The 27407-nt window shown below is 43.0% G+C and overlaps 1 protein-coding gene and 1 long non-coding RNA gene across 2 annotated transcripts in view; one reads left to right on the top strand and one right to left on the bottom strand.

Moving 5' to 3' along the window:
• The window catches only part of SYNPO2L (synaptopodin 2 like), a 40528-nt gene that overhangs the window by 5969 nt on the left and 7152 nt on the right, over positions 1-27407 (top strand). The window contains exons 2-3 of the mRNA XM_023929431.2: positions 9642-9793; positions 12364-13025. Coding sequence (XP_023785199.2) covers positions 9642-9793; positions 12364-13025 — 814 coding nt within the window. The remainder of the gene's footprint in view (positions 1-9641; positions 9794-12363; positions 13026-27407) is intronic.
• LOC147651913 (uncharacterized) lies at positions 932-1682 on the bottom strand. Its single transcript, XR_015290205.1, has 3 exons — positions 1602-1682; positions 1399-1477; positions 932-1015 (listed from the first exon to the last, which is right to left on the bottom strand). It is a non-coding gene; the product is annotated as an uncharacterized LOC147651913 (long non-coding RNA).

The following is a 27407-nucleotide window of genomic DNA, read 5'->3' as shown; positions in this document are numbered from 1 at the left end:
TCTGCCCATGTGGAGCACTGCATTAACCTCTGGGATCCTCAGTGCAGGAAAGATGTGGACTTCCTAGGGTCTAGAGGATCTAGGTGATCCAAGGGATGGAGCACCTCTCCTATGAAGACAGGTTGAAAGAGTTGGGATTGTTCAGCCTGGAAAAGAAAAGGCTCTGGGGAGACCTCATTGTGGCCTTCCAGTATCTGAAAGGAACTTATAAAAAAGAGGGAGAGATAAGTTTTCAATGGATAGATAGTGATAGGATAAGGGGGAATTATCTTAAACTAAAAGAGATTTAGATTAGATGTAGTGAGGCACTGGAACAGGTTGCCCAGAGATGCTGTGGGTGACCCATTCCTGGAAGTGTTCAAGGCCAGGTTGGATGGGGCTCTCAGCAATCTGGCCTAGTGGAAGGTGTCCCTGCCCATGGCAGGAGGGGTGGAACAAGATGATGATTCTAATGATAACTAATTCTGTGTTCAAGTAAACTTAGGGAGCCAAACAAGATGTGCTTGCCTTGGGATCAGAACATTACTTCTTCCAGCAGTGCCCAGTGGATACTGAGGAAAAAACATGAATTTAAGTAAAACAAGAAAGATTGAAATGCTAGCATTAACACCAACTAATTATATGGCTCCAGATCTGTAACTGCAAATGCCTATTCCTTTCATCTTAAACTTGTCTACAAGAGCACATACTGACTCTTGTGTTCCACCAATACAATAATTTGCAGTGTCCAGGTGCTAAAATTGCCTAGTGTGAATCTGAAGACTACCATATTGATGTGCATTTGAAAAGCATACCATTAGTAATTCGGCTGATAAAAACAGATACTGGAAGAGTAGGGAGTGAGACCAAAAAATAAACACAAGAAAACTTTTAAGTGTCTGGGAAAGTAAGAGAACAAACATAAACACAAGAAGCAAAAAGGATCCATAGATGGTAATATTTTTATTTTAGAAAGGCTGAGGGAAAGTTCATGGTCCTCAGATGTAGCTGTAACTGATGAGAAGGCTTACCCATTCTGAAAAGAGAGTAAAAGAGAACAATACCATCAGGTTCCTGGAGGATTTCTTTGCAGCAAGGATATGTGCATCAAATGCTTTCAAAACAACAAAATGTAAAATAGCTAGTCTGAGAAAAGCTATAAGCACTAATGCCATTAATCAACTAAAGTAGAAACCTAACATGAAATTATATTATAGAAATAATTTTTATCAAGATGAACAGGACAGGATGATGCAAGTGCATGCAAACCTGCCTTTAGGGATCCTGCTGCAAAGCAGTTCAATTATTCAATGAGGAGAAAACACAACTGTTTACTTTCTATAAAAAGTAAGGAAGGTGCTTCTACCTCCAGCCCAAGTACAAGTAATACTGACATGATAGAAGAAACTGAGTCTTTACCACTGGTACTGATAGTAGAAGCAAAGGACCTGGGTATATTAGTGCATCACCAATAAAAGGCCAGCAAAATTTTGAATGTCTGAAAAAAAAAGCGGCAAATATATACAAATGAGCCTCAGGTAAACATGTCTAACAGAGATATGAAGGCATTGATATTATTGTCTAATGCACAAGGGGGAATTCACTGGAAATACCATACTTACAGAATCAGCGCCTTTCAAGGAAAATAAATGTAAGGTAGAGCAGCCACAGAAAAGGAGGGGAGGGGAGAAGGCTTCTTTCACCTAACAAAATATTGAAAGAGGTGACTGCAATTTACAAATAGATGTTGAGCAAATACCTGTTGCAGCTGGATCTGGGAAATACAGGTGACAGCACTGACAGCACAGAGCAACTAACTAGGAAGGTTCAGCAATGACATTCCAAATTAGAAAAAGAATTGAAAATCTTTCGAGTCAGTTTATGAACCAGAGTAAACAACATGGCCTCTGAAAACTACAGAGGATTTGCCCTGGAGCTTAAGAGACTCCTTTCAGTTGGCTGTTCTGTACAAATACTCTGTAGTAGTGTTAGGGGAAGCAGTAACACAGGATTTTATTGGTTCTAAAACAAAAAATTGTTTTGCTAAGAGCAGTTCATCACAACCTCCTTTTTAGCTCTTTCCCACATATTCCCACTTTTTCCTGTATGGTTCTCTGCTGATAACTGTTTCTATTGTCTCCTCTGCAAGATATCTTTGCTGCCTGTTTGCCGTGTCCCTGCTCCCTGTGACACACAGCCTGGCTGCTCTGTGTCATTCTCCTTTGGTATTGTGTCATTATTCCTGCAGGAGGTGCCAGCTCTAACCCAAACAGGTCTGGTGGCTTCTAGATTTGAGAGCATCTTCTCTTCTCCCCTTTTCAGGGGTCAGCCTGTTCTTTTTCTGTTTTCGCAAATGTTTACTGTCACACCTAAAAATGCACTGCTGGTCTGTAGCAGTCACTAATGCTGGTTTTGGCATGCTGAAGCTGCTTTGGGAGTGCTCCTGGACATATTTTATGGCCTGTTGGCTCTTAGGCAGGTGCTACACTTGGCCGCTAGTGAGGGAGCACATGTTGTGGCACCAGTGGAACTTTCCGAAGACCTGGAAGAATCCCTTGATGAGAAGTTGCAGTGAAACCGTACATACTCCATCTATACCTGGTGCATTAAATGTACCTGGGACCGTTCTCTGGCTCTTATGCCAGCTGCTACAGAGTGTAATGCAGCCCACCAATTAACATTTTCTATTCTTCCAAAAAAATGGCCACATGCCCACAGGCAGTGGCTCTGGAAATGGCCTGTTCTAGCTCCCAAAAATGTGCCTGGGAATTGTTCTGGGCAGCAACAGTCAATCTGAGCCAAAGATGTGCCAAGGATCATTTCAACAGTTTAATGCTACAGTAGTTGTGGTCCAGAGCTCAGGTTCATTTGCTGATATTGATCAGCCTGCTACTGACTAGAACTACTGAATATATGTGGGGAGGCTGGTTTCCGATGTGCATTCATACCTACAAGATGTCTACAAAGATGTCTACAAGGCACAGGAAGCTCTGTACCTAAGTGTCCTAGATCCCTCAGGTGACTGGGGTACTTCTCTAATCCATACTTGTGGCTGATCCTGTCCTTGCTGCCGCAGAACAACGGTGCTTATCCTCCTCAGACTATTGCTGAGAGGCTGCCTTTGGGTTAGTGAGTGCTGTCTTTTGGTGCAGTAACCCACTTGCGATATTATGAATGCTGTGTTCAATATTTTTTTGCAAACAAAAGTGACCCTCATTCTATCAAAATAAGAGCAGGTATGTCTTCTTATTTGTCCTCTCTCAGCATAAATACTGTGGAGGCATAATATACTTAAGACTGTTGCTGCTTAACAATTAGTAGCAGCTGAAAAGAGCCTTCTGTTTTGACAAGGGTTTTTATTCAGGGCTTGCAAATGCTCACGGCCCCTTTGAGCACAGTATCACCATGCAGTGCAAAGACTGGGAACACCTTGTTCTGAAGGACTGAAGCCATGTCTCTGGATAACTCTGCCCTGTGTTCAAGAGTCTTTCCCTCCTTCTGTCCCAGTTCAGTGCCTGTACCTGTAAAAAGACATTTTAGTTGCTAGATTTGCTTATTAGCTTCAAGTCCATTAGGTGCCATAAAAGATTCTAGAATTTTTTTATGGCACAGGAGCCAGGCTGAGCCTCTAGAAAAAGGTCTTACATGGGACATGTATAAGCATGTTTTTTCTGAACATTTAGTTGCTTTTCTCACAGCTCCTAAATGTGCGACCTGTTACAAATATTTGACAAATATATCCATTTCTTCTGAATACTTGCTTCATATAAAAAACACCTGTAATCCTGCTGCTTACTCTGTTGAGGGTAAAATGCTTATCATGTACTTTTAGTATCTATTCTGGTACATGTAGCATTATTCTTTGTCATTGATATTACATTTCAATCACTTTTCAGCTAATCTGCCATCAAGTAACAAATAGCTAAGGAGATAAAGCCTCTTTTTATCTACCTGGAGCCACCTCTGGCTAGAAACTTGCTCCCCACAATGACACCTGTGCTAAATTTTTTGCTTAGAAAAAGAAAGTGGTTTGAGGTTGTTTTTCTCTTCCCTCTCTTGTATAACCACAACAAAAAACTCAGTTTAAGGCACTTCATTTCAGTAAGGGAAAACCAACAGAGAGAGAAAACCAACAATCCCTGATTATGTTTGTTTTATATCAGCTTGTATCCCCTGGTACAAGTCAGAATTAAATCTAGTGCACGTACAAATTCCTTCTCTCATTCCTGCACCAGTACACTCTAGGTAGTAACATATTTTGCAGTATTTTGACGTGTACTTAACTAACTGACCAGCACTAGCATCCTCTTCCACTACCAGCTCTCATTGCTAAATCCCTTGCCCAGAAGGCACCCAAGTCTGTCCTGCCACTTAAGATACGTCTTTTCATCACTCTCCCTTGCTGTGTCCATTCCACAAAGTATGTGTTCTCTTCCCTCTTTCTTTATTTAAGAAATTAAGCTTCACTCAAATTAAGCTTCACTATGGATGACCTGTGAAGTAGGTCTGCAGAGACACTGGACCTACTTCACCAGGAGGCAAGTCCTCAGGTGTTACCTCTTAAGAAGGAATATGATGTTTCATCAGGAAATTACTGGAACTAACTTCCTGTGCAGTTGTAATGCTTAGTGTAATTATAGCAGATATTCTCCTGTAAAATAGCTTCCAATAAAAACATGGCATTGACAGGAGGAGGTGATGTTATTTGCTACTTCATAGATAAGGTGTAGAGAAAATATCTCACAGGATCTCTGTGTTCAGGTGAGCAACTGAAATAAAGAAAGACTGTTGAAAAAGGGCTTGGTTTCAGGCTCCTGCCTTTTATGGCTCACAATCTGAGTGTTTTATCCTAGGTCACACAAAAATCATCCAGATCTTCTGAATCCCACTCTAGCCACCTCCTTGCTCCAGTCACAGGAGTATTCTTCCTTGCACAAAAAAGAGTAAATACTGGCCTTGGACGAAAGCCAAACTGGCCCAATAACCAAAATTACATAAATACACATTTTCAGAAAGAAGAGATGTTTGTTCCTGCTTTTGCATCCAGCAACTGCTCTGTTTGTGGTTCAGCTGAGCAGGGAGGTCTGGGAAGAGCAGACCCACATGCCGATTGGCTTTTGCTTGAGTCATTCCATTTTGGTAATGCTTTATACCATAAAAGTAATTTCTTACCTCTCCATGAGAAACCTGTGACAGGATTGCATTTTACATAAGGTTGGGAATGAAATTTAAACACTGCCAGATTATATGGAGTATTGGATACCTTGGCATTGTAGCTTCTGGGGGAAGGGGACGGCTATGTGTTGAGAGATGCAGAGTGGAGAGGCACTGGGTGGGAAGATGGATTGTATTCAGTATAAAACTCTGACTTGGACTGAGGCTGCTAGGTTTCTGCTGAAAAGATTGCAGGAGAGTAGGTGAAGACTGATAATAAATTTTATCTTCCTACCTTTTAGGCTGAGCTCTCCCAGTGAGAGGAAGTGGGAAGTGGCTTGGGGAGGCAAGGGGAGAGATGGATGACATGAGGCTACGTTGCAAACCACTTCTATTTATCCACAGCCTACTTCATTACGAAGAAGTGGTACTGGCCAGCAGGGAGAGTGGTTGCGAAGTTTCAAGACAGGTTCCCTGGGCTGTACTGAGGCACAATGTGAAGCCACTAAGTTACTATCGGGATTACTCTATTCTTAACATCCCAGCATGTGTTCAGCCCCTACATACCACTATCTAAATATAGTCCCTGCTGAAGGACAGATGCTGCCAAGTTGTATCTGACCCCTCCTCTCTTGCATTCTGTTCCTGAAAGCTAGGCTGAATTCCCCAAGACACGTCAACAGTCAGCATGTTCTTTTGTCTGCCTAGGGCTGTACAAAGAAACTTGTACTGTACTGTTAAAGCCTGATCTCAATCCTAGCCTTCCTGGCCCCTCCTAGCACTGAACTTCCTTTCAACACCTTTTCTTATTCCTTTCCTCCTCAGTCGTTGCCTTACTCTTTTTCTTTTTTTATTTATTTTTTTTAATTTTTTTTTTTTTTTTTTTTTGGTATCAGCTGCCTCTGTCCTTTCCCTTCTGTCAGATTGAACATGATCAATGGGAAGAAGCAAAGTAATGAAAGAAAAGTGTGTATGTGCATGTACATAGCTACTGCAGACCCAAACCTCTCTGACAGGTGCTCTTTTGTTGCTCCAGATCTCCTGCTGAGAGAGCGGGGACATGGACAATTTTCTGAGTAAATGTGTTCCAGTTTTTCACATTGATTTGTATTTCCCATAGCATAAATCCCTAAGATTCTGAAACTGGGATTTTCTAAACCCATCTGAAATCTAAACAGGATATACCTTGACATGAGTATGCCATGGGAGTGTTCACTGAGGCATGGAATGGAAACTCTAACAGCCAGTTACAAGAGGCTCACAGAATTTTTGGGGCTGCTCACACAAAAGTAGAGGTCAGTCTTTGCCAGTATGTGCTGGAAGGTCAGACAGTGCAATCCCCAAGGCCAGGTCTGGGGCCAACGCTGACCACTTGTCAGTCTATCAGTGCTGCTTCTCATTTTCACAAGAAAGCTCTCCAGGTATATGTTACAGAAAGCAGAGAGGTTTTCTCTTTGAAACACCAGTTTTTCCAACTTTTCCCACTTCTTCAGAACAGCTGTTGGGTGACACCTTCCAAGCTTTCTGCAGCTTAAGCAGAAGCTTCTTGTTAGTGACACCTCATGTGGCTCACTGGGTGCCCAGGAGAGGGCATCTTTTGGACATGGGGAGCAAGTGGCTGATTCTGAGGGCAGCCTGACCTTCAGGATGGGCAGGGAGCCTGGCTTTTGGACTGGGCAGCCACCCTGGCCTGGGGCCTCAAAGGCTCGGTGCTGCCCTCGCTGTACTCGAGATGAGCAGGTTACGGTTTGTCATTAAATTCTCTACAGCACAGAGCTGGCAGTCATATAAAAACTGGCAGGCTTGTGTTGGTCTCTGTCCAGAGGCTCTGCAGCCTCCATCACACTGCACCCTGCTGTCATGGCTGTGGATTAAGTCCTGTCCTGTCCTTCTTTCTCTGCACAATCCTCTTCTATGTTTAACCCCTTTGCCTTCCTCCCTGGCAAATGCAGTGGGGTAGGGGTTTGGTGTAAAAATGAAGCTGTGGATAGCTCTTTTCCCTCTGATCCCAGGAAGCAAATTCATAATCTTCCAGGGAGTGTTTATAAATCGGTAGAAGACTGAGCCAGACACATGCTATTTTCAGACTGTATAGGTCTATTCCTGCACTGGAAGAGACCTGGTCCTATTTTCCCAGAAAGGAATGGAGACATGGAAAAATTCCTCCCGGATTGTAGAGCTCTGAAGTACCAATAGTTGCTTTAGTGCATGTGCTTTGAAGTCCAGTGAAATCTGAGCACAGACCAAGCCAAACCCAGCATCCTCACTAACCATTAGAAAAATGCATTGCCTGCTCATGATTATCAGCCCACACGACCTGCTTGAGTTCCACCAGCCTTCTCTGGTATAAAGGTACCTGAAACAGCATCAGGCAGTGTTGGGAGCACAGCCTGATCCTTCCTGCCTGGGAATCCCAAACAAAAGGTTCGCAGAGACTTGCAGTACTGAGGAAGTTTACTGCTGTTTTTCTGGCTGGTCACCAGCTTACATCCTTGGTTTCAGTGAGCAGGGAGGAATACCATAGGATGTGAGGAATGCTCTGAGCACTGGCTGACAGACTTTAACCCCCAGCCCCCTCACTTCACAACTGGGAGAGATACTCAGCAAGTATTTTCCCATCCAGTACTTGGCTATGGAGCAGCAATTGGCCTTTTGGGGAATACTGGGAAACCCTCCTTTAACCTCTTTTAAACCATAACTATTTTCATTAGCTGCTATGTCAGCAAACAGCACTGGAAAATGTGTCTTTACCTTCTCAGTTGACAGCTGCATCTGGAGGAAGTATCAGGAAGCAGCATTTATACTGTAACAGTGGTTCTTCAGCAGTAGTTCATTACAGACCTACACATGCTCATTCCAGGCTTGTATTAACAAGGAGGGAGATAAAGGACTAAAATGACAGAGGCTGATGGATGTGGCAGCTGGGATGAGACAGTCCCTATTTTAAGCATGCAGGCAAGATTTGGGGTCAAGTTGGAAAGGCTACAGAGTGATAAAGTACCAGTGAGCACAAAAACAACTTGAAGCATAACCCTCCTCTTTCCATCTTCTTCCCCAACACCTCTCAGTCCTGCTGACAGGCTGACCTGGGAGGAGTGTTGCTCTTGTCTGCTCAACACAGGCCAGCAGGGTCAAACCCAAGGCACTCACACACCCCATGGGTGCAGGGGTCCTGAGCCCTAAGACCAGCCAATCATGCCATGGGACTTCCTTAGGGCTCCAGCTCTCCCATCTCCTGCTCCTCTGCTGCTTCTGCAAGAACAATGGCAGGGGAGCAATCCTCCCACATTCACTTCTCTTTCCTGAAGCTGCCATGGGAGTGTGGGCAAAGTAGCTCTATGGTGTTATAGATGAGTCTGGTGGCTCAAGCAGCAAGGCTGTGAGATATGGGCAAAGGTGCCCTGTTGAGTATTACTTCTCTGCAGGGATCTGACAGTCTGTTCACTGCACCCTCTGCTAAACAGCTGTGCACTGATTTGTCTTTCATTTAACTGCAAGATCTGAAGAAATATTCTAGAAGAATCTACAAATAGAATGCAATACTACCTTGGTCCTGACTTGCTCTGACCCACTGATTTTACCTGGCTATTATGTGCAAAATGAGTACATTATGGGTGCTAAGATGTCCTACAAGACTATCCCCACTACTTGCCTATGTGGGAGAGGTCTGTGGTTTTTGGCTGACTGGGCATTTGGTTTTCTTGCTTGCTTATCCTAGCAGAAAGGCTAGGCTGAGTTGGTAAGAAATTTAACTGATGGATAATTGAATGAAGGGAGAGGAAACACTTGGTGCAAGATGGCCATGAGAGGCTAGATCTAGGAGCTTGCCTGGAACCAGTGACTCCGACTCCCTTCTCAGATATAGCAATGCATATCTTGCACAACTCCTGTTAAGGCTAAAGATTTATTCCAAGTTTACACTTGTGTAACAGGACACCATATGGCCTGATGCAGATGTCCAGAAATACACTGACCAAAGCCATTGGAACAGGAATGCTTAACAACAGAATATGCTTCAGAACTGCCACCTCTCCCCAGTGTCAGCTTCCCTGAGGATGGTACTTGCAGAGGCTCTGCATGAGTCAGGGATCATACCAAGGAAGTACAGTAGGGGCGTGCAGAAGGACATACGGTCATGTGCAGGCATAGTCTGTTCCCTCTCTGAAACACAGACTCCCTAACCAACTTAGGAGACAGGGAACAAGAGGAGAAGAGCATGTAGATACTCTTGAGTCTTTCATCTGCACTAAAGAACTTGAACAGGGTTGGTGATCAGGTCAGGCCTATGCTCAGCAGAGTGGTTCTTGGAATTAACAGGAGCAGAGGCCAAAAAGCACAGCCAGGGCTCATTCAAGAGGATTAGTGCTCCACTCTGTCAGCACAGTTGTCTTAGGCCTTATTTTATTCTGTGAGGAATGGAGCAATAGAAGGGCCAGCAAGAGACAAACAACTGAACTAAATAGCTTTTGTTCTTCCCTTCATCCTTATCGTCTCTCCTGCTTTTTCAGATTCGAAAGAGAAGCAAAGCGTGCCGTGGAGGCCTGTGGGAAAATGATGTTCTAGTATCTATCAATGGGAAGTCATGTGCTGGCCTGTCCCATGCTAATGCCATGCAGATCATCGATTCCTCCAATGGCATGCTCAACATCCGCGTGAAAAGGTAACCTGCTCCCAAGTGCCAGTGCTGTGACAGTGCAGGCAGTAGGGTGGTTTCATCCAGTACAGCAGCTGTCCACATCCAGCAGAAACAAGGCAGGCAGGAAGCCTTTAGTTTCATCATAGTGCAAGGTGTACTAGGAGGACTTACCCATGTCCTAACATGTGGACATCTCAATGTTTTGCCCTGTCTTACAGTGGGCTGTTGTGGTCCAACAGTCTGTATACTGACTTCCACAAAGATTAGAGGTGTGTGACTAAGCCCCCTTTTTATGGGAAGAAATATCTCTGCTGGTCTCTAGTTCAAAAGAATACTGGAGATCAGGCTAAATTTATGGACAAAAAGTAGTGTCAGTAACGTTCCTCGTCCTCCTGTGCTAAGTTAACCTGGTGCATCAGTGCCTGCTGGATGCTGCCCAAGCTATAAATGAATAATCCTATAAATGAAGGCAGCAAAGCTTTGTGAGGTCCTAAGCAGTCCACACTTCTGCCTAAACAGAAGTCAGCCTCAGAAAATCAGGCCCTGGTGAATGGGGCTGGGAGATGTTATCTTCTACAGCCTTGAAAGGACAAGGGAGAGCACTGTGAGCATTAGGGAGAGACAGCCATGCTGGTTGCTGTCACTGATAAAGCAGGAGCAGAGGTGGGCAGCACTCAGAGAAGGAAAGCCTGAGCATGCAAGATCTTCCCCTTGGCTTCAGAGAAAGTGCCGGTGCCTTCTGATGTGCTCGCTCTATACCCTAGCTGTGATTAAGTGGGATGAGTAAGTTCTATGCAAGGTGTCCAGAATAGCTCCTGGTCCCTTGCCAAGGCCTTATTTCACACTGTTGGAACCTATCTGCAGCCAGCAGGTGCCTGGGCAAATTCTAATCGGTCAAAATCAGCACACTTTGAATTCAATTTGAAACACACATTTGACTTTGTCACAACAAAGTGAAAAAGGCAGGCTTCTTGCAGCCCTCTGGATGGAGCCGACTCTGGATGGTTTGGAAATAATGTAATCAGTTGGCCTCATTTGGAGTAGTGGAGAAATCATCAAATGTTGCTTTCTTGATCACATATCTATTCCCACTTAATCTTTACCTTCCCAGAGAAAACACCAATCATTCCTGTTCAGAAAGGAGAGGTAGCTGGATGACTCTGGAGTATGTGTATTTCAGAAAAAGAGGAAGGGAGAGACACTGACAGTCTCCCAGGGAGAGACCTGACAGTACAGAACAAGAGAAACTGGCTTACAAGCAGTTACTGGCTTTTCAGTTACCTGGTCAAGTGCTTACAGAAGAAGAGGAACTGTTCTGTTTGGCTTGTGAAATGTTGAGGTTGCTCCCCAGTGAGATTTCATAATGGCAAATAGTATTAAAAAATAAACTGCCAGAGAAATTCTCCCACCCTTAGCTTCCACAAAAACATTTGATATAAATATAAAATTTCCACAGTTTAGAATTGGGATCCAAGTCATGAGTTCCACAGCTTTACAGAGGCAATGCTGTCTGCCTGGCTTCATGATATGCATGTTCAGAAAGCAAATATTTAGGACTCCTTCATAACTCTTATAAACCCTGGTGAGTCTGACAAGACAAGAAGCAAGTTCCCAGCTCCATCTGTGTGGGCTGGAGTCAAACTGCCATTGAAATCCAGACTCACTCTTAAGGAGAGGGAAGACAGAATGGGCTCTTTTCCTGTCAGCACAGCCAACTCTCCTTACCTCTGGAAGCCAGCAGTAGGGTTGACTGCCCCAGTCTGCCCAGCACCTACTCCAGTCATCCTTCCAGATGTCTTAGAGTTTCTTAGGTTTGAAATTGCTATGTCTAAGCCAAAGGCAAATGCCACCATGGATTATGGCCAGCATAACTGCATATGGTGGTCAAAACCCAGGTATTGATAATTAGCTTGTGAAGCTAATTGATAATTGATAATTATTAGCTATTGATAATTATTAGCTTGTGAAGCAGTCCCACAATGAGCAGGCTAAATATTATAGAGGTCTCCTACCACTGGATACCATAGTCCTATCCCCAAAAAACTCTTGGGCCTTTACATCTTGAAGATTTGCTATTTACTCCCATGTAGAGGTCAGAGGAAACAGGGGGCAGGAGGTCAGAGGACTTCTTGGGAGCTCAGTTTGAACTAAAGTGGTTTGGGGGTGCCAGGATCTGCAGATCTGACAGTCTCAGCTGCAGGAGCAGCTGGAGTGCAGTGGGATAGCTGAGCTCCAGTCATTCTCTGCTGACAAGCCACCAGCTGAAGGGTATGTCCTGGGGAATGCTTGCTATGCAGGATTTCATATCTCCAGGAGAAATGCCTGGGGAGCTGATTAAGCTTGGTAGATTTTCATGGTTTTAGGGCATTCTGAATTTTGAATGTTTAACACCTGGTTTCCATAGAGCTGTGAAGCAGAAAATCAGAATGAGAGCATGTAGGTGATGTCAGGGATAAGTCTGTTCTTGGTGTCTGTACCACCTGAAAAACATCTTTAACACTGTCCCAGTCCATAGCCCTCTCTCACACCAGGGTTTCCTTCCAGTTTAGCTACACAAACCAGACCTCGCTCACCACTTTTCCTTCTCCCCACAGGATAGTTGGTGGGGACCAGACTGGCCCGAGGCTCCAGCGTTCCCCTTCTCCAGGGCAGCAGGTGCTCTCTCCATCATCCGTGCTCAGCCCCCCGGCACAGTTACTCAGCTCTGAACCAGCAGGAGCTCCAGCCACCACACAGCCCTCACAGCCATGGAGGTCACAGAGGCATCTAGAGAGCCTCACATCCCCACCGGACAGCGAGGCCTACTATGGTGAGACAGACAGCGATGCTGACAATGTGGCGCAGGAGAAGCACCGCCGGGCTCGCAAGAAGAGCCCACGCTCCCCACCTGAGAGCACCACCAGCAGGGCGGACGCACCTCAGGACGAGGTGTCCCTGTCTGAACAGAGTGGCTACGAGAGCATGCCGGAGGCTGCTGCACAGGGGGGAGCAGAGCTGGCTGGCTCCAGCAGGGTGGCCAAGAGGGAGATTGTCTGCCTGCCTGGCAGTCGCACAGACACTCCGTTCTCAGACAGCGAGGGACAGTTGCAGCCACCATCAACAGAGGGACGGGAGCCCTCTCCAGAGGCAATGCTCCTGCCCCATGCCACCAAGGCTATCCGAGCGGAACGCCATCTCATCCCCATGGTGGGGCCAGTGGAACACCCGATTGATGAAGACCTAACCACCACGTATACAGAGAAAGCCAAGCAGGCCAGTAAGTCCTCTAAACTGCCATTCACCCATGCCTTTTCCTTGTGCTGGATTCTCCTTCCAAAAGCCTGATTCCTGTAAATGTCAGGTGGGTTAGTTCTTCTAGCTTACAAAGGAGCACTAGTCAAATCAGATCTGCAGAGACCAGAGCTTTCTGCTGCAGCTTTGGCACTGGGGTCTACCTCACCCAAGACATCCTAAGAAACAGATTAAGAGAAAGAGTCTGGAGTCAGGGGTCTGGGAGTCACTCACAGAGGCTGCAGCCATTCACCAGATGTGCTCTAGTACCTCTGCATGCTGGAAAAAGGATGGATGTCATTGGTTTCTTCAACACTTTGGGGTTAGAGGACTCAGGAGACATAATGGTGTCAGGAAAGAACTTGGAGGTTAAATTTCCCTGGCTTTCCAGAGATCTTATGGCAGCTTAGTTTTCTCCTTCGCTACCTGTGTATTAAGCACAGAACCCTCATTTCAAGAGGCTCCAAAGGAGCCCTCTCTTCAGTTCAGCTCTCCATGGCAGTGTAGAGTTTCCAGAGGCATGCAGTATTACACAATTAAGGATGATGAGAGATAATTTGCAGACAGCATAGCTGCAAAAGAGACTTCTCAGTAACTGATTTATTTCTCTCACCCTATCCAGCTCAGGGAGGGACTCTTCTACATCAACTTTATCTGCAGGCACTCACTCCAGCAAGGATGCCCATGTCTGGCAGCAGCTGGTGAGTTCAGGTAGAATTTATAATTTTTTAGGTGTTGGCAGTGGAGGGTTGCCAGCAAGGACAGCTGGTAGATCAGGTCTTGAAGCAGGTCCTTGTAGTGCCATCCCTGATAGTCAAGACTTTTCCATGTGGAATAAAGTACTGAAAGATGTAGTGTAGTATATGGGTGATAGACCTGAAGTGACCTTAATTGTAAATATCTTTCCTGGTTTCTGCTGCACATGAAGTATTTCAAGCCCAAACATGAGGGCAGAACAAAACTGATTTCACAGTTTTGATCTGTCTAGTAATATTAAAACCAAAGTAACCATACACTTATTTTCATATATGTACCTCAGTGTGTAGTATAACTGCCTGCTTTACATTTCTCTGAGCCTGGAAATAAAGCGAGTTTTTAAAAAAGTGACTTCAAAAAAGTGACAGAATGGAAAACAAAGACACAGAAAAGTTACTAGACTGTGGACCTGATTTTCTCTGAGCCTGAGAGAATTACAGCCTGTCAGTAGCTGATCTGTTTCCAAGGGGAAGTTTCTTGGGAGCTCTCTCGCTCAAGGATAATACTTGTAAACCATTTTACTTCCTCAAAACAGTTGTGTATAGCTGCAGATAGTGTGTTTTTCTCTTGTCCCACCAATGGGACAAGAGGTAGTGTTCCCTTAACCAATCATGTTAAACCTGTAATGTAAGACCCTATAAAAACTGAAAAATTCAGAAAATAAAAACCCTTTTCCTAACAACTCGTTCTAGTGTGTGCTGTGAATCCACACTTCTACATCATGTCAAACAGTGACAACTAGACTGAATCAGAAAGAAAACACGTGGATTCTAACTTCTGATCCTCTGATTTAAATGCTAAACATTTTACCCAGGACATATAATACTGCAAGGCAATTATTAAACCTCTATTTTCTCTTCTTCTTGGGCTAAATATTATTTTATCTGTTCTGTGTAAAGAGTTCTATAGAGGTAACTTTCAAACCTAGGTTCTTCCTTCAGTCCTAGTGCTCCTTCCACTGTTAAGAAGGTTGGGTCCCTTATGTCTTGCTCTGCTGGGCAGTGCACCCGATGCCTTGTTCTATTTCTTCCTAGTCTTTAGCTCTCATTTTCCTTAGGACAGGAAAGAAATCAGCAATTTCAGCCTCTCTAAAGATGAAGTTATTTTTTCCCCCTTTGAATAATGTACAAGCATGAGGTGAATGTTGAGAAAGGCATGTTCAGCTGCTCCCTGCCACCTGATAGTCCCAGCAGCAGAGGAGCAATTGCTTTACATCAAGACTTATTTCCATGGACGACATCAGTACAGAGGGATCCCAGAAAAGCTATGTATTTAATTCAGAGCATTTCTGATGGCAAGATAATATCCCATGGCAGGACATGATGCAACAATATTGCCAGCTGGAGTTAGGGTTCCCAGAAGCAGACTGAGGTAATATTTTATTCTCCTATTACTCCTTCCCTGCTCACCCTCTTTTTGGTTTATGTTTGGCCATGGGTGTCCTTCTGTAGGAGTTACTCTGCCAGGGATGGTAACTCACATCATCTTTTCTTGCATTAGAGATCTTGTCAGTAAATGAGAAGGCAAAATACTACATCCTGATCATGCTGGAGCACAGCAGCCATTAAAACAAAAGTCCAGTTCAGCAGCTAGTGACTGTGAGGGAAGGAAACAAGTAAGGAAGAGGGATGGAAGGAGTTCATTATGTGGTGAATAGAGCTAAAGAGCACCCGTATAATAAACAGGGGTATAAACACAGCTGGAAAATAGGGGACTGCTGAGCTGCACTGGCCCCATGGGAGGCTGCTTGCAGAGAAGCTGTGGACTAGCATGGGAGGACATGGTAGATAATCTCTTGCCAGAAAGGTGTAGCCTTTGCAAGGATGTCATTGCTCCAGCTCCTACTGCTGCTCTAGGCTCCCATGGAGACAGCAGCATTTAAAGCTCTGTTCCTCTGCCTTTCCTTAGCAATACCTACAGCACAGTAGCCTACTCTGGGACACAGACACTCCTGGGTTTTGCCAAACAGGAATGTGAAATCATGGTTTAGAAGTTAGGCAGGGTTTTAAAACCTGACTTAGCTCCAGAAAGTGACTTGGACTATCAGCTGTGAGGGTCTAAGTATCGATATACAGGCAGGAGACATTTAAGGGCCATTGTGAATTCCTAAGCAGATGGCTGCCTTTTGAAGCACTATCTAAATATATTCCCAGTGCACCTACTAACACACCCTCCTTGCCCTGCCACGGCCTTCTTCAGCTCCCACCACTGCACCATAAGAATGTGAAAAACTGCTTTTTGTTTTGTTGGGACTGTTCCTTGGATGGTTCCTTATTCTTTCTTCCACAGCTTTCCTGTACTACTTTGTTATGTCTGCCCTGATGTTCACTTCAGTTTTGGGGTAGTTCTCTTGTCCTTTGTTTAAATTCATTCTAACTTTTCACTGTCATTTTTAAGCTCCAGAGACTGTCTCCCTTTCCCACTTGTCCCTGCACCTCAAGCAAACAGAATTGCAGGTACATTATTTCTAGATGAGTATATAGAAACATCAAACCTCTATATGAATATGAATAACTGAAACCCCAGAAAAAAATCAAAGATACATAATAATTCTTTTGCACACCACCAAGAGTAACAACTGACATTCTTCACTGCTCTATTGCCATGCAAGGATTTCAGTAATACTGCTACAGCTGTCAGCTCTTGGGTTTTCTGTAGCTTTGTTCTTTATTTCCTATCTCTAGAACTTTTATAGACTTTTGTACTCATTGTGTGTGCTCCAGAGCTCAGAGCTTTCTGGATCATAGGTCAGTAGATTCAGCTCCCCTGTCTCCCCTTTCCTATATGATTTTCCTTTGTTTCTGATGGTGTTAGAAAATCTGATCTGTGCTGACCCTATATTGTCCTCAAGATCATCAATGAAATGAGGAACTGCTTTCCATATTCCCTCACCACCTTTCCCAGTTGTACCAAGATGGGTGATCAGTCTTTATGTTCTGGTTGTTACTGAGGCATTTTCTCTTAATTTTCATCTGATAAACATTTTTCCAGTGCATGTAATTTTTTGCAGAAGCTCCACCAACACCTAGGAAGTACAACTGCTTTCCCTGCTTTTGCTTAGAGGATATAAATCACGTGGTAATTGCTGGAGGTGATGCTGCTGTTTGACACCTGCTTTGCATCACAGTAACATGGGAGCAAATGGAGCCCCCTTATTTATGCTAAGCGGGGCTTTGACTCCAGGAGCAGAACACAGTGTGGCAGCAAGTACCAACGGCCCAAAATCAGGATGTGGCAGCAGCTGATGGTGCCACCTTATGATGTCCTGCATGTCATCAGCTGCTGAGCTGTGCTTTTTCTTCCCCAGCAAAGACACAAGGTCTTAGAGCTCATTAGAGAGCCAACAGCCCCTGCAATGAGGTTTGGGCCTCTCTCCTTCCAAAGTTCATGCTCTATTTGCACATTGGTATTGGCTCATTTTTTTCAACCTGTGGGATAAGCATGTATGTCATCCCAGTTCTCCACAGGACACATGACTTGGATGTGCCTGCTTAAAACCCATTCAAATCAGACTACTGGGGCGCTGTGGGGAGCCACACATCACTCAAATGCAGGGGAACTTTCCCTACAAGTAAAAAACTTGTGGTTTTTTGGTCTGCATCACTACCCAGTGGCTTCTGTGCACCCTGGTGTTTTGCTCAGTGGGGTGAGAGAACAGCCAGCAAACAGGGACTCTGCTATATTATAAATGAACTATCAACCAGTTATGTTTGTGAACAGCCAGTATTTTGCCTAATCTGTAGGAAAAAAAGTATGAATTTATTTCCTTCCCACTAAAAATGTAAATTGCTCTTCTTAGAGGTGATTAATCCATGGGGAAACTCGGGATCTTTAGGCCCTCAGCTTGTCATCGCTGTAAAGGGCCAAGCAAAGTCCCTTCCTGAGATGATTTATGTGCAACTTGCACAGTGAAGAACAAAAGGAAGAGATAGAAAGACAGAAAATACAAATTAAAAAATCTAAATCAGTTTCAGGAGGTTAACAGAAAGCAGGAAGCTTGTGGCAGGAAGAATCAGACAACAGTTGTCACGAGTAATTGCAAGTGAGGTTTTTTGGTTCCCCATAACTTCCAGTGTCCTTCTCTTCTCACCCCACCTTCAGAGGCTTGAGATCCATCTGTAGCCAGGGCTGCTTCTTCTCAGCCACCTGAGGTGCACTGTATTTTCACTCCCATCCTAAATCATCTCACAGGACAAAAGGCTCAGCCTTTCTCACAACTGGAAATAGGATAGACATACCAGGACAGCATTCTATTCCTAACTTGCTATCACACTGTGTCAGTGCAAGAAGTGCTTCAAAATATCTTAATTTAAACTTATCTGCTGGACTATTTTTAGTTCCTAGCATTCAAGAGCCTCTCCATGTATGGTAGAGGAAGGGAGGGAAAACTGGGTGGGGAAATTTCCTCCTCTGCTTTATATGGGCCTGACTGCCTGTGCAGAGTCATCAAAGTTAATACATTCCATATCAGAAAAGGAAATCCTTCTTGTTTAAAGCGGATGTACAGCAACATCACTTGAAAAGATAGAATGCTTATAAATAAGTGGCCTATTCATTGGCAGGTCATAGAGATTGCCTCTTCTAAGAGTGACTGCAGTCACATTTCTCTGCAGAGAGGATGAGTGCAGCAAGCCGTCTCTCAGCTTGTTACAACTGGTATAGGCCACAGGGGCTGTGAACAAGATGAAGTGTCTGAATGGCAGTTTGAAGTTATTGCACCACATTTTCTATTTGGATTTCAGCTTTGACAGTTATAACTCTAATGATCACAGTTATGTGACTGTTAGACTAACTTACTGGTTTTGTCATTCACTGCAGTCTAGGAGACCAATAGGTTTAGGATAGTAGCCTACAACTACTACATTCTACGTGCCTTAAAGTAGAATAGAAAAGCATTCTGCTTCGACCAGGAGATTAAAATTAATTGCCTGAACTATTGATCTTACAGAAGTGTGTTCCTAGTAGTGTGAAGCCAGGCTGAATCACCCTTGGCCCTTGCCACTCAATGAGCAGCCAGCCATTCAGAAAACAAAGACAACAGCTTCTATGGTTGAATCACAGATGGAGAGACTGATCTCATTTCAGCATGCACGAAACTGGAAATTGCTTCCACTTGGGAAATCAGTTTCTATACACTGCAGCAGCAGTCTAGTACAACTAGACTGTGTTTGTTTGTTTAACAAAGCAAATGTTATGTGTTTATTTAAGAAACCCCACCTAATAACTGTCATTCATCTTTGAATTCTCTACCACTTGGAAGGCATTTATTAATGTGTGAGATAAACACAGTGAGATAAACACCAGGCATCTAGAGCCTTCCTTCTTCATCTTTACTCAAGTACAACATTTGAACTTACTCCTTCAGTTTATGTCCTTCCGTGGAAAGCAGAGGTGATATTTTCAGGCTGATATATTAACAGGGCAGAAGCCAGATTATAAACTACTGTTGTCTGTCTTGGCTAGTGTGGATGAATTTTTCCCTTCTTTCTTAAGTCATCTCATAATTGTCACAAGTAATTTGCCCTCTTCCTCAGGCATTCTTACTGGAGACCTCCAGCATCATTCCCTCAGGCATCACTCTTATCCAGCATTTTAGTGAGGATTTTGTGGGTTGCAGCACTGGAAGTAAGGCTGATAGAGCTCTGCTATGCTCCACCTTTGTACCTCACTGCAATCCTGCTGCCCCTAATAGAGACATGAATTTAGCTGAACGTGTGTTAGCTCAAGATAAATCTAGCTGCAGATAATATTCTCTGGGAGGAGACAGATCTTTAGCATTTGAAGATGTATGGAGGAAAACTATGGATCCCTGAAATGAAAAGGTATATACTCTCATTTGTTCTAGTATTTCTACTATATGAGATATCATTTGAAGCATCTTTTTTTAAACTATCAGTTACTCAGACATTACTTCTAGGTTATCATTCTCAGCACAGGGACTCTGACTTTGGGTTAGGTTCCTCAGACATGATCAGAGGACATTCATCATCCTGCTGCTGGTGAAGCAGTGTCAGAATTCGCTTTGAAACTGACACTTCCATGGTCTTTGCAGAGCCCCAGTTAGTGATTTTTCAGACTATGTTGTCCCATATGTTAACACAGCCTGGCCTCACACATGCACTTCTACTCTGACTTGGGATGTGTAAGGCTGATGGGGAACAATGTCCTTAAACCAAAATGCTGCCAATAGTTCAGATTGCAAAAGTGATTAGAGCAATAATCACACTGAAACAGCTATACATACAACCCCTTATAACATATAACCTAAGACTATCTTAACCAAGCCAATAGTTTTAGATTCCAGGTTTTGAGATCTGAGTTGAAAGAAATTGTAATGCAAACAGATAACAGGAATCCCTTTCCCCATCCAGTTGTTTCTATCAGTTCTGAAATAGATATGGGACCAGGTAGCTGACAAGGTAGGGACAAGTCTGCCTAGGGACAACACTGAAATTGTTTTGAGACAAAGTGATAATGATGGATAAGTGAGAGATTTAAAAGGATGAGGCATAAAAGGACTTTGACAAGGAGTGATTAAAAAACAGCCATTAGTTAAGAAAAGTGAGAGAAAACTATAGCTAGGAAGGAGAAAGCTGTCAACCTGGCAAATACTTGTTCTTCAGTTTCACTTAAACTCATCGTAGGAGGAAACATCAGTTTGTTTGGACATGTGTAAAGCTTTGCTTTCATCAGTATCTACCATTTACATTAACTAAGAATTTCACTCTTTGGAGAAAGAAACAGGAGCAGAAACAGGGGTGAGTAGATTCAGCATATCTTCATACACTGACTGTAGTGAAAGGACAAGGCTGAGTCAGCTTCTCTGTAGAGGTCAAATATAAGGAATTAATGAAACTTGTATCAGAATGGTCCTCAGTCCTTGCCAAGTACCTTGGAATAATAAGAAGGGTCTCAGGGAAAAAGACCAAGAATATACCCTTCTAGTAGACAGGGGCTCTGATGATAAGAAAAAAAATCATTTAGCTTCAAATAGGTGCATGAAGTAGTTCTTTAGTGCATATTTGCAGAAAACAAAATGAACAGTAAAAACATGGACTAATAAAAAGTAGAAAGGGTGTTTGACCTGCTCAGTAAGGTAAGAATTCATGGCTTAAGGAATAATATGAATATATTATTTTTATATATAATATGAACACAGTTCACATATTATTGGCTTCTATAAGAAGCCTTCCACATGACTTTTCCAATGAGAGAAATATGGATGAGATAGGACTACCATAAGGTGACTGCACAATTGGCTAAGAATAGAACAGAAAACATAACTATTAATGGTTCATGATGTCAGATGAGCTAACTGGCTAAGTTGGTAGTAGTGTTTCACTGGTCTTCTGAATCTAATAGGACTACCTCTATATTTTCACCCACAGAGTTTTAAACACTAACGTCAATCAAAGGTCCTCTCCACCTCAATGTTTTATGACTGGCAAGGAGACAGATGATAAAAAATCCCAACCCTCTTCTCTTCTGTCAGTGGATCTTATCTTCTGGCTGCATCTAGACGGGACAAGCAGCATGTGCTGTGGGACACACCACAGCCCCAAAACTGCTGTTATTCAGATCTGGAACCTAGCTGAGACACCTTGCAGATTTTCTCTGGTTTTTCTTCCTAGAGAAACCCAGGTGTGTGGGGGACAAAGGGGAGGGATGGGGGTTACCTGGACTGAGGAGCTCAAAAGTGTTCCCAGGTACACCACTATTGTCTTCCTCTCTGCTTTTTCAGATGCTAATTCCTGCTGTTGAAGCTTTGTAAATGTGGCTTGTTTCTCCTGGGTGTTGTACCTAGCAAGCAGTAACAGGAAATAGCAATAATACCATTTTCAGTGTGTGTCCTGGGGATTCAGTGGAGATTGCTGTGTATTAATTGGCAGATGACATAACACATGGAAGGTATACAGTTGTCTCGTGAAAGGCTAGAATTTCTAATGTAGCAGGAGCTTGAATAGTTGCAGGAAAGGACTAAAATCAACTGGTTCATGATACTATATGGCAAGTGCTAGAGGATTAATCAAGTCCACGTAGTGAGATGGTAAGCATATACTTGTCTGTATTACTGGAGTAGATGTTGGATAGACTGAAAGACAAAGATGTGATCAATCAGTGGTATCTGCTGTCAGATATCAAGCAATTTTGTAAGCAGCAGAATTAGCAGATCCTGGCATCCTTTTAATTTGTTTTGTATTTGATAACTCATTCTCTCATGTCTAGTAAATGCAAATCTGTATGATGTCTGTCTCTCACATTCAAAATGAGAATGCATGTGTGTGTGTGTGTGTTCTTCAGTTTCTGATGCCTAATTAACACTGCACTCAGGCTTCTCCCTTCCTTTGGTGGGGTCTCTCTCCTCTGTTGAACCTCCTATTTCCATGTAAACTTGTAGGAGCTTTGTATCTTTGTGACTTTAGACTCTTAAAATTAGCAAATGGACTCAAAAGCTATTAGCATGAAACGGATAAGATCAAAAGATGTGCAACATTGTCTGCATAAACCTTTCATAGGAAATTGTGCTGAAACCACAAAAGACAGATTCACTAGTGCATTCAACAGGTGCTGTCCTGGCAAAAGAAAGTTCTCCCTTGGGAGAAGACTATGTAGGCAATATTTAGGGCTCAGGTGTGAGTTGTCAGCACAGAAAAATTGGCCATGTGTGCTACCTTTTGCACTGAGGACGCTTTTCAGCTCAGGAAGAAAGGCAAACTGTCACCCAGATGAGAGATTTTTCTGAATGAACAAGCTATTTGAGCCTCCAGCAGGATACCATGAGACTAAGATGTTGTAGCCATGAACAGTGATGTCTCTACACCTTCTCTGCCTAACAAGAGCTCTCCAACAGCAGTATGGCTAAGAATGGTCAAAAATCTACAAAATGACTGGGCATGTTTTTTCCCCTGGGCTGTTAACTTACCTTCAGAAAAGCCTATTTCTTTCTGTTTTTCCAAAACCAGGAGATTACAGTCGGGCACTGTCTCACTGGCACACTTAAAATCACTAGCCATTTAAGAAGAAACACTGGTTTGACAAGTATTTTAAACTGTTTAACCTCAGATATATGCTAAAGTGTTGCAGATTTGAGTAGGACTGTAGCATTTGTCTGTAGCATCGTAAATTTGAGCTGAAACCATATCTGTGTTTTATATTATGCACAGGTTATGTGATGGAAATGTGCAAATATCCAAGAACGACAAATATTTCATATCCCAAGAGTTTTACCTTTACTTTGAAGTGAAAGAATATATACCCCTCTGCTTAACTGCTTGCAATTTAAATACTGATCAAGGCTTTAAAGGTTGAAACTTTCAACAGGGTAATTCTTAGAAGGTCAATATAACCCATCTAAATCTTATTTTGAAAGGATCTCAGGTATGTAAAGTATGAGATGTCTGTAGCCTCTAATGACTTACCGAGATATTTGCAACATTAGCCATGGAAAAATGACTTTGTCTAACATAAATAGCTGGAAAAACAAAATTCGAGGTGACCCCATCTGAAAAAAGCAGTTGACAAGTAGCATTTCATCAGAGGAACAAGTTCTTTATCTCTGGAAGCAGCAGAGCACCTTATTTTCTATAGTAATGGCTTTTCTAGAATTTGATCTCTGTAATAAAATTTATCATTGTTTGTTTCCTAGAGAACATGAACAGTATCTAACCTCATGTAAGCCTGCTTGCTTAGTAGCTTGCCTGGGCATACATTAAAATGCTTTCTTTTAATAAGGCCTGATCTTGAAAATATTTATACTTTTTACACTTCTTTTTACTGTAATTAGTAACAAAAATCATGTCACATCAATGAAATTTACTTAAGAGGAAAATCTTCATAGGCTTTGCTTAATAGATATTTTTCCATTTTGTGTATTTTTTCCAACAGAATTCAGTGTATACATGAAATAAGTGCTTTAGAAATTAACAAAAAGTTTTCTATAGAAATCATTCACCACACCAACACAATTTATGAGATTTTTATAACCCTTCCTTTTACTCTTTAATCCATTCCATTTGAATGTTCTTACAAGAGACAGAGCTGTATTTTCATTCCAGTGGCATGTATCAATATTACAGGATTTCCCCAAAGAGACATATATCCCTATATGTGTAATTATTCATCAAAGAAGAGACTGAACCACATTCATTGTTCTTGCTCTAAGAACCATCTGTATAAGACATCTCTACAGCAGTGTTCCCTTGTGGGGGTTGTCCTCTTGGTGTGAAGTGATGGCTGCTGGATTTCAGCATGTGTGGTCAGACCTTCATTTTTCCAGACTCTAACATTGGAGATGGTCTGCCAAGGCTACAGAATTGTTAAGGCTGGGGCTGCTGGGTAGGAGAATCATGGGAGAGTGTCCCTTGCCCATGGCTCTGGGATTGTCTCACAGGAGCTATTGCTAGAGTACAGCAAGAAGCGGTAAGACAGGACCTAGCAAAGTGTGAAGTGATGCTGAGCAGGCCACAGCTGCAGAGATTTGCAGACTTCCAGCACCATCTATTCTCCTCCCATCCACCACAGTTCTCACTATCAGCATCTCATTTTTCCACACCTCTCAGTCTCCAGTGCTGGATCTCTGAATGGTGCTGCCAAAACACCACTCCCTGGTTTCCAAACACTCCATCACCCTTTCTGCACACAGCCATGCTTTTTTCAGTGTAGGTAACAGCCTCTGGTGTTTTAATTCAGCTAAACAACTTCACTGCATGAATCCAGGATCCTAATGCTCCTCTGTTAAATGTTCCTCAGTCATGTACATACAGAAATCTGAATCATGACTGGTTCTCCTCAGGCATAGAAGAAAATTGATATACACAGGAAAGCCTCTGCTCTCTCTTTTCTTCCTCTTTACCTGAGATAAATGCTCTCTGAGAGTTTCAGGCAAGGAAAGTTATTTTCTTCCTGTGCAGGTTTCTTCTGCCTCTCTATATTGGATATACACACCGTTTCATCTCTTTGAAGGGCTCTTTGGCACAGAAATGCTGGACATTTAGACATTGGTAACACTAACTTGAAGCTTGCACATTTCTAACCTGAAACTTGCACCACAGAATTTGTGATAATATATAGTATATTTTCTTATTTAAAAATAAAAAAGAGGAGTTTCTCTTTACAGGGAGTACAGGGAGTACAGGGGAAAGAATAAGGGTGCTAAAGTGCCAGGTGACAATGTCCATCACACTGTTCAGTGATGAAGCTATGAAGCCAAAAATAGACAAAGTGACCTCATGGCTTTCAGCAGCAATGCCTACGAGACAAAAGAGAGGCTTTAAAAGGCTTGTGGACTGATAGCAAAGACCTTGGACATCTCAGAGTTTTGGTTCTGCTCCAGAAGGGGACTGCTTTGCTCCTCTCTCATTCTCTTTCTGTTTATGGGGAGTTGTGAATTAAACGGGCTTTGTGACATGCCCAGTTCTCCAGGTCTGGACTCTACTTTCTCAAGCTTGGATCAGCCTTATGCAGGTACAAATGTCTCCTTTTTTTTTTTCTTTTCTTTTCCTTTCCTTTTTCTCTTCTCTCTTCCTTCTTTCCTTTCCTATCCTTCTTTTAAGTCTACTCTCCTTACCCTATTCTTTTGCCTATTCTGATTTAATTCTTGCTCTTTACATTCCACAAGTCATCTTAGGAAAATTTCTTTTCCTGATTTTTCTTAAACTGTTTTTTTAAACAGTTTTTAAAGCTTTTTAAGCTTTTTTTTAAAAAAAAGCTTTTTAAAGCTTTTTAAAGATTGTAGCTCAAATAGCATGACCATTTTTCTGTTGGGAGGACTGGTGTAATTAGTCATGTGCTTTAGCCTTGGATGAGGAGAAAGGTAGGAAGAAGAAAAGAGGGAGGTGAGAAGCAGATCCCAGAGGGTCCTTCCCAGTTCCTTCAGGGCACAGGACAGTTCAGAGCAGCTTTCTAGGGAAGTTATACATGGATCCTAATGCAGAGCCAGGACTACATGCTGGTGGAGTTAAAGCCAAGACCATCTTCTGTTACATTTTCTCTGACAGTATTTGCTAGCCCAGACTTTAAAGCTGGTACTTCTATGGTAGTCTGCTGTCAGAAAGGGCTGTGCAGACATCACTGAATGGTGTCATTCCCTATCTGTTGCTAGAAATCCTGATGCTAGAAATCCTCCTGTGAGTCACTCAGGCCAGTTTACATATTCTGCACTTGACTGAGATTCTGTGGTGCTGCTCTTTCTCCTTGTAAATTTAAAAGCAAAATACCTCCAGGTGAGGTGTAGTAGCTTGTAAGGCTGTTTGAAGCAAATTCCCTTATTTTCTCCATTGTCAACAACCCCTAGAGACACAGACATGCAGATTTGTAAGTGAAGTGGGCAGACCTTCAGAGACTGTAGCTTGTTTCCATCATGAGAGCAGGTCTTTGAGGGCAAGTCTGTGACTTCCCTGTAGAATACTAAATCTACACAAAAACCTAGACACAACTTCAGTCTTGGTTCAGCAAGGCGGAGTCATTCTGTAAGGAAAGTTTTGCAAAGAGCCTTCACTTTGCAAATGCAAGTACAAATAATGAGCCATTTCAGCAGTGCTTTTCCTGTTTCTAGTTCTGTGAGAAAGGAGCAAAGGAGAGGAATGGACTGTGCAGCCACATGAAGTGATCTCAAATCACAGAAGTCCCCTTGCTGAAATCCCAAAGCAGCAACATGAGCTATGGAATGGCTACAAACTTTGAGACCTTCCTGGAAGGACGACTGCTTTTCAAATCAACACTTTATTTTCAGCATGGGGTGGGAGAGGGAAGCTCTTTCTGCTGTGGTTACACTGATGCAGTATGGAATGATGACACTTGACAAAATTGTGTAGCCCATAAAGGTTTTGGGAGACTTCAGCCCTCAGGAAACTTCTTAACTAAGCTCCTTGTCCCTCACTGCAGGTGACTATGCCACGTTAACATGTTCACATTGAATGAATGCTTTGTGATAAAATGATCCGAAGTGAGATCCTGAGAGGACTAAGCAGTTTCCATCATCTCTTGAGCTAACACTATCCCTCAGCACTGCCTTGCAGTTCTCCTCTCCTCTCCCTTCAGCAGACCATAATTTATTACATCTCTCTTGGGAATGTCAGAGCTGGACAAAGTGGGTTCTTTGGACAAATTATTAGATGCATACATTGGATGGTTGTTTCACTTTACTGTCATGCTGGGGAAAAGAATGGAAAAGGGTGAAATGAAAGACATCACAAATCAGTCTGTGGTTTAAGTATGTGGGGCTTTTTTTCTGTGCAAGGTTAGTGCTGACTTCTATCACTTCAACAGTGATTCAAAGCATGTCCATACTTTCCTTAGAGCAGACAAGTTTGGTTTTACTATTGAATCTTGTTCACCACCTGCTTTCCCTGCACACAAAGACAGAGGACACAACATTCCTCCCTGGAGCTTTACTGAGCAGTTTTATCCCACACTTTCATGCCAGTGTCCCAACGGGTGTTGTCTTTTCCAAGCAAGCCTGTCTAAGTGGATTTCCTTCTGGTCTGGCTGATCTGTTGCGGGGATCTGGGATTCTTGCTCAGGAGCAAATACTCTTCTTCCTTGCCAGGCATGGAGCACAGGAAAGGGACTGCAGGAAGGAGGAAATCATGCTTCCTTTGCCTCCTGCAGCAGC

This window comes from Cyanistes caeruleus, chromosome 8 (assembly GCF_971803275.1).
Source record: "Cyanistes caeruleus chromosome 8, bCyaCae1.hap1.1, whole genome shotgun sequence".
NCBI classification, from domain to species: Eukaryota; Metazoa; Chordata; class Aves; order Passeriformes; family Paridae; genus Cyanistes; species Cyanistes caeruleus.
Note: the sequence above shows the minus strand (reverse complement) of the source record. Positions and strands in the feature narration are given on the sequence as shown.